Consider the following 8534-nt stretch of genomic DNA (forward strand, 5'->3'; position numbering starts at 1 on the left):
AACCCTAACCCTAACCCTAACCCTAACCCTAACCATAACCATAACCCTAACCCTAACCCTAACCCTAACCCTAGCCATAACCCTAACCCTAACCCTAACCCTAACCCTAACCCAAACCCTAACCCTAGCCCTAACCCTAGCCCTAACCCTAACCCTAACCCTAACCCTAACCCTAACCCTAACCCTAACCCTAACCCTAACCCTAACCCTAACCCTAACCCTAAACCTAGCTCTAAACCTAACCCTAACCCTAACCCTAACCCTAGCCCTAGCCCTAACCCTAACCCTAACCCTAACCCTAACCCTAGCCCTAGCCCTAAACCTAGCCCTAACCCTAACCCTAACCCTAACCCTAACCCTAACCCTAACCCTAACCCTAACCCTAACCCTAACCCTAACCCTAACCCTAACCCTAGCCATAACCATAACCATAACCCTAACCCTAACCCTAACCCTAACCCTAACCCTAGCCCTAACCCTAACCCTAACCCTAACCCTAGCCCTAAACCTAGGTCTAACCCTAACCCTAACCCTAAACCTAGCCGTAACCCTAACTCTAACCCTGTCCGGGGGGGGGGGGTAATGTCCTACTCGGCTGGGTGTAATTGACAGGGGGGGGGTGTGACCTACTTAGGTCTAGTAATGTTTTATTTTTAGTTTGACATTGTTATAATACCATATATGGTTTGTGGTGCAACCACCGGTTTTTTTCCGCTGTCTTACTAAGAGAGTCTTAGACTCAGAAATTTTCCATCGAGAGATGATTGATTGTTTCAGACCAGATGACCACCTCAGCCAATGGTCTTACGATCTGAAGGTGACCTTCCATGTTACCTAAGTCTATAAATAGATCGCCCACAGGTGTCTCAAGGCAGTCCATTTTGACCAGTTGAATGTGAGAGAGCATAAGTCCTGAGTGTGCTATGTATTATTAAGTTGTTTAAGTATCCTAATATTATATTACTTGTGGCCAAGTGATTCTTGATGCTATAGCAGTGTTATGTGAATTGTGGCTATTTTTATAAAGTGTTAGAATCTGTGATAGTATTTATTCTTACGCTTTGTAAGTTGGGTTTTGTTATTTCTAAACTAAATATTTTATCTTGTTTAATCTAGTGTTCTGCCACAACTTTGTTCACTTATTAAAAGTTGTATGCAGATTGAATGAGTTGTTAACTTCAATAGTTTCACTAGTTTTCCCTAGACCTCGAAATCGAGCCCTAGTGAGTTGTTGAGTTAGTTTTCATTCATTTAGGCTTTAGGTCATTTGCATATAACCCCAAGAAAGAATCCGGGAGCGTTCTCCATCTATCTGGCTGGTAGATAGGTGTCCGTTACAGGGGGGTAATTGCTCCGGGGGGTAAATAGGGGGGGGGAAATGTCCGGGGGGTAATTGACGGGGGGAGGGGTAATGTTCTGTTCCCGTTAAAGATAGAGGAACATGATTAAATAATCAGATAATAGTTTGTTCGACTTAAAACCATTTTAATGACCTACTAAATACACAGATACGTGGCTTTTACCTAGATAAATAATTTAGTTGGTGGCAAAAAACAGATCTAGCAGCCTACGTCTGTTCTATTGCGGCCATGTTTATAAATGGAACATTTATTTTATAAAAGCTGATTTTCCCGATGGACACTTTCTTTTTTTTTTTGTTGGATGTAAAGAGTCCAATTTCATGCAATAAGAAAAATAATAATATTCAAGGTTTATAGTAGCATAACTTTTAAATAAACACAGATTATAAGTCTATCAACAAAGCTGCATGCTGTTTAGCCATGTTAAAAATGTAAATTATATGTGATTTTTAAAAAAAACTATCTTATATTGTAATATTTTGATTTACTATATTGGTTTAGAATTTTCAGATTTTTCAAGTCAATTGTCAATACAGCGACCAAATATTTTAATTATTTTGTTAGATGCGACCCAGGATTCAAGTTAACCTTGTTGTATGGCAAAAGAAATATTTGGAAGAACAGATACAAGTTCTGGAACCTGTCTTGGAAGTTATGAAAAACGTAAACGCTTACTAATATTGTTATTTGTTCATACATTTTGAAAAGCGCAATAACTTAGGTAGAAAAAAGTAGCTAAGGGATAGTTTAAAAAGAAAAATACACGGTATGTTGAAAAATGTGTTTTATAAAAGGCTGTAGAAAAAAGTCAAACTTGGATAGAAGATAAAATTGACAACCCGCCTCTCACGTACAGTGAACTTTCCCAGGAACTAGAGGCAGCTATATTGATTTTGTTGAATGCGTCATCATCTATCATAAGTAAAGCATTTTTTATCAATAATTATAATAACTTTAACTTGTGGATCGAAGAAAATAATATATACCGTAGTTCCAAATAACAAACAATACATATTCGAATATTTCAATATGTAACAAAACATTATTTTGTTCATTTAAATCACCAAGATGAAAATAAAGACTACCTAGATGTCAAAGAAAATACGCCATCATTATTTCAGTCTACACCACATCCTATAGCAGCAGAAAAACGTGACCATAGTAAATCAAAACATCAAGTCACTAAACACGTTCAATCAACAGCGGGTATAAACCATTTTGAAACTAAAACATTTTTTTTTTAAACTTAAAATGTAAACGTATGTGCCTTTTTTCTGCTACTAAACATAATTAATAATTCGAATAACTTTTTTTGGTTTCTTTCATTGCATTAGAAATGTTGAGTCGGCTTGAGCAGATAGAGACAGCCATATCTTCTCTACAAGACGTCAGTCGACTTGAGCAGATAGAGACAGCCTTATCTTCTCTACAAGATGCCAATGACAAGTCTACAGATGACATATCAGAAATAAAACAATGGAGAAACAACTTTGTAACAGAAAAGAGTGACATAGGGGTAAACATTGAACAACTGACTAAAAAACAAAAACAGAATTTTAAAAACCTCAGAAAACAAATGAGTGAAAAAGATAACAAAGTAAAGGAGCTAAAAAAAGAAATTGAACGTTTAAAAGAAAAAGACATCAAATCAAACAAAACACTAGAGAAACTTTCTCTAGATATGAAAGGATATGAAAACAAATTACACAAAATAAATAAAGAAATGCAAGCTGATACAGATGTAAGAGACGGTATGAAAGAAGAAATTAAAAGACATTATGATTTAATTGTTTCTTTACGAGATGAAAATAATAAAATCTTTGTCAAAACATCAACCCAATTAGAAAAGTTGCAATTAAAGGTAATTTTTAAAATTGCTGTGTTTTTCGTACTCAGTTATATTCTTACTTGCCAGCTAATTTACTTCAAATTCTTAATTAAGATTCAGTTGACTTACTTAACGATGATAATAACTTTTATATAAATGCTAATTGTATGTGAGTTTTAATATACAATAAAAATAGTTAAATATATAAATCTTCAATTTAGCACAGTGTTGTGCATAAACTTCTACAACAAAGATTGATGCCGATTGACAAATTGATTCAAATCTTTAACCAGTACCAGGAAACTAGGGAAGAAAGAATAAATAAGGTATGTTTCGAAAAATTGTATAACAAATAATTTACAAAATTGATAAATACTACATTACTCAGTAAAAGTCTGTTATTAGATTACAAATGCCCATTATTTTTTAATTTACAGAGAAATAAGTTAAATACTTAGAATAAGAATATACGTAAACCATGTTCTTTTCTATAAGTTTTTATAATCTCTAGAATCGGTGGAACAGTCGTGTATTATAGCCTATGTAGATATGTGTTTCTTTCATTTATTTATATTATTTTAATTTAGCTGGGTGAACTTGAAAATACTTGTTCAAAATTGTCTAGCAGTTTTCATCTCATTGGTAAGTATTCTTTGAAAAAAATATTTTAAAACACATTTATATAACAATAGTATTGTGATTTAATGATGATTCTACCTTTTGATTTTCTCGTTTAAATATAACAAAAGTAAAACTATCAAATAATCTACAATAATAACCAATCGGTAAATGTTTTATTAACTTTGTTCAATATTCTACCCTCAATCCCTTTTAATTTATCTAAATATCTTCGGACATAACCACTTGTTAAACGAAGTTCGTTAACCAGAAAATAACGTGATGTTCGTTAGCCAAACAGACTATAACGTGATGTCCGTTAGCCAAACAGACCATAACGTGATGTTCGTTAGCTGAACAGACCATAACGTGATGTTCGTTAGCCAGACATACCATAGCGTGATGTTCGTTAGCCAGACAGACCATAACGTGATGTTCGTTAGCCAGACAGACCATAACGTGATGTTCGTTAGCCAGACAGACCATAACGTGATGTTCGTTAGCCAGACAGACCATAACGTGATGTTCGTTAGCTAGACAAACCATGACGTGATGTTCGTTAGCCAGACATACAATAACGTGATGTTCGTTAGCCAGACAGACCATAACGTGATGTTCGTTAGCCAGACAAACCATAACGTGATGTTCGTTAGCCAGACATACCATAACGCGATGTTCGTTAGCCAGACCATAATGTGATATTCGTTAGCTAGACAATCCATAACGTGATTTTCGTTAGCCAGACATACCATAACGTGATGTTCGTTAGCCAGACAGACCATAACGTGATGTTCGTTAGCCAGACAGACCATAACGTGATGTTCGTTAGCCAGACAGACCATAACGTGATGTTCGTTAGCTAGACAAACCATAACGTGATGTTCGTTAGCCAGACATACCATAACGTGATGTTCGTTAGCCAGACAGACCATAACGTGATGTTCGTTAGCTAGACAAACCATAACGTGATGTTCGTTAGCCAGACATACCATAACGTGATGTTCGTTAGCCAGACCATAACGTGATGTTCGTTAGCCAGACATACCATAACGTGATGTTCGTTAGCCAGACAGACCATAACGTGATGTTCGTTAGCCAGACAGACCATAACGTGATGTTCGTTAGCCAGACAGACCATAACGTGATGTTCGTTAGCCAGACAAACCATAACGTGATGTTCGTTAGCCAGACATACCATAACGCGATGTTCGTTAGCCAGACCATAATGTGATATTCGTTAGCTAGACAATCCATAACGTGATTTTCGTTAGCCAGACATACCATAACGTGATGTTCGTTAGCCAGACAAACCATAACGTGATGTTCGTTAGCCAGACATACCATAACGTGATGTTCGTTAGCCAGACAGACCATAACGTGATGTTCGTTAGCCAGACAAACCATAACGTGATGTTCGTTAGCCAGACATACCATAACGTGATGTTCGTTAGCCAGACCATAACGTGATGTTCGTTAGCCAGACATACCATAACGTGATGTTCGTTAGCCAGACAGACCATAACGTAATGTTCGTTAGCCAGACAGACCATAACGTGATGTTCGTTAGCCAGACAGACCATAACGTGATGTTCGTAAGCCAGACAGACCATAACGTGATGTTCGTTAGCCAGACAGACCATAACGTAATAAAGAATGGAACATTTCACTCACCCATAGTGCCAGTCTCTAGACCCGTGGGTTTCCGTCAGGTGTTTTTTTCCTCACCTGGTACATTACACCACCTGGTATGTCGGGGGTCGACCTATTGCGTTCTTATGCGGAGTCTTATGCGAGCCGTGAATTACATCCAAAATAAAATGGTAACTTGAAAACATTAAAAACTGTAAAGTTGATTGTGCTAATCTTGTTATAGATTTTATTACATTTCACATGTTTAACAAAATAGCTTTTGTTCTAGTAGATACGCCTTATATAGATAAACTATAATGTGAACACATACGGACTGTGTGATTATGATACACTATTTGTTGTACCTTTTGTGATGTATTACGTCATTTACCACACTCGTAGTTTCAATACGTAGGAAACTATAAACTTACACCACTACAACTGAGGACCGTACTAAACTATTGGTTTAGTGTTTCAATTTGTGGTCTTAGACAAAATTATGTAAACTTTTTTGATTATTTTACTAAATTAATTTTTTGTTAAAAATGGTTTGATTTGGGTTTGCCATTTTTACCTACATTCTGAACTACACACAAAACATATATAAGAAGTTTATGTTTAGGGTTATCATAAAACTAATAATACGAAAATTCACAAATATTATTGATCCAATCGTCAGAGCTTGTATGGAATTAAACATGTATATCATACATATGTTTTCTAATCAACAGAGTCACGTGTATGTAACAGATATGCTTGTCATGTAAAGTTTGATAATCCAACACTTGTCAATTATGGGTCAATTATTTCAACTTTTGGTGAAGTGCGTGAATATAATGGTCAACATTTTAATCAAACCACAGGAAAATTTGTGTCACCGCATGATGGTTTATATCTTGTCTGTGTCACTCTACATAAGTGTGGAAATAAACATATTAATGTTACTGTGATGGTTGGAGGCAGGTGTCGTACTGATATAGAAGTAAAATGTGCCGACACTAGCGCTGCTGGGTCAGTGGTTGTTGACATGAAGAAAGGTCAAGAACTTTATTTGCAAGTGTTTTCAGATCAACATGCAACGTTATCCTTCTTCAGTAGTTTTACTATCGTTAGTTTATAGAAGTAAAACACAAAACATGGTTGATGGTAAATTCTCAAAAAATAAAATATGCAAACACCATGTTATACACACACTAACAACTTACTATGTATGTAAACTACATGTCTAGAAAATTTGAGTGGTTTATATGTAATTTGTTTAGTCATCATTTGGGGGTTCTAGCTTATTCAATGTGCTCACTAATAATTTGTTATACTTCATGACACTGAGCTCTAACTCTAACTCTATAAACTATAAGTTAGCTATGTTTATATATATATTTGTATACTTCACTGTATGTGAGACTTGGTGTAAAATCAAAATCATATAATTTAATTTTTGAATGTTTATTGTGTTAAAAATAAACGTATATCTGGAACTACATGATTATAAACTATATAAAATTAACCGGGAGTGATCTCCCCTAAAACAGGGGATGGGAACTCGGGATATAGACATAAAATCAAATCCATTTTAAATACTTAAACTTTTTAAAATAGAATAAAATCTCGTAGAAAAAAGAATTGCATACCAGTAAACGTCAAATGAAATGTGCATAATAGTGCGGAATATTATTAGTACTTTATAAATTTACATTAGTTTTTTGAGAAATCGGAAATAGCGTAAATTAGTACTTCCGGTCAACGGAAATTACGCAAAATTCGACCTTTTCTTTATAGTAATTTAAATAGTAGTGTATAATTTATTTTCTACTTTTAAGTGCATTATTACATAAAAGCTTGTTATTATAACGTTTTTTATGAATATTTTTTTAAAAGTTTAAGTAATCCAAAATCATTTCTATATTCAGATTTGCCGTCCCACGTAGTGTTATATGAGAATATTCGAGAAAGTTTAGGGGAGATCACTCCCGGTTTATTTTTGTTTGTATTCAGTAACATTGTTTGTGTCTGTAAATATATATATATATATATATATATATATATATATATATATATATATATATATATATATATATATGTGTGTGTGTGTGTGTGTGTGTGTATTAATGTATATGTATTTGTATGTACTTGTATGTTAGCATAGAGCCTTACATCGCAAAATCAAATAGCTTAGCTTTAGTGAAAATCATATCTACAGCCAAATGTTTACAATTTTGAAGTTTTTCCAATCTGTCTACGTTAGTTGAGACTTTCAACAAATATAAATCATGTTTGTCTGTTTTATTTGATATTTTAATTTTAATTTTAAAATTAATACTATACCAAACACAAACAAATTAAACGACGCTATGTCTGATGGGTCTATGACGTCACACCCCTACGTCATTATCCCCGTTTTCAAGAAATGGAGCTCATTATTGCTTTTACTGAAGTCGAGAGTTCGGCCCCGTTCCTAAATTAGGCTCGATAACCAGGGACAAAAACTCATCTAGGAGAAAAACTCATAAATGAAACAAGTGCTGCCTTGTACTTTGTTTTTTATATGAACAAACACTATGGAATCAAAGCCAGAAATAAAAGCAGGATGTACACAGTTTTAGCGTGCAATATAGCGCATAGCATTTTGACACACGGCGATGTATTAGTTATATGAAAATATTTAGGTTAAATCTGCCCAGACTAACTCTGCCCATTAACTAAAAAATTAAAAGAAATATGAAAGGATCTAGCTACACATTGACTAACACAACGTTCTTTTTACAATCGTTGAGCTTGTGTTGTATTTTTTGTTTTACAATAAAATATCACAATTACTCCTATTTGTTTTATATCTTTGACAGCGTTTAGAACTTCTGTTATCTGCCCACACGTGTGTGTGAGCTAAACCAAATCTTGTGTGTGTGAGCTAAACTAAATGTTGTGTGTGTGAGCTAAACCAAATCTTGTGTGTGTGTGAGCTAAACCAAATCTTATGCGTATGAGCTAAACCAAATCTTGTGTGTGTGAGCTAAACCAAATATTGTGTGTGTGACCTAAACCAAATCTTGTGGGTGTGTGAGCTAAACCAAATCTTGTGTGTGTGTGAGCTAAACAAA

At 34.7% G+C, this 8534-nt stretch overlaps 1 protein-coding gene across 1 annotated transcript; it reads left to right on the plus strand.

Annotated features, from left to right (window-relative positions):
• Positions 1-1925: 1925 nt before the first annotated feature.
• LOC131947417 (putative leucine-rich repeat-containing protein DDB_G0290503) lies at positions 1926-6938 on the plus strand. The gene is made up of 7 exons (XM_059308631.1): positions 1926-2024; positions 2156-2282; positions 2430-2567; positions 2696-3222; positions 3411-3515; positions 3777-3831; positions 6168-6938. The coding sequence occupies exons 1-7, from the start codon at positions 1926-1928 to the stop codon at positions 6554-6556; spliced, it is 1440 nt and encodes a 479-aa protein (XP_059164614.1). The 3' UTR covers positions 6557-6938.
• The last annotated feature ends 1596 nt before the right edge of the window (positions 6939-8534 follow it).

The sequence above is a fragment of the Physella acuta genome, unplaced genomic scaffold (genome assembly GCF_028476545.2).
Source record: "Physella acuta isolate Inbredline_101_S28 unplaced genomic scaffold, ASM2847654v3 ptg000592l, whole genome shotgun sequence".
Classification (NCBI taxonomy): Eukaryota; Metazoa; Mollusca; class Gastropoda; family Physidae; genus Physella; species Physella acuta.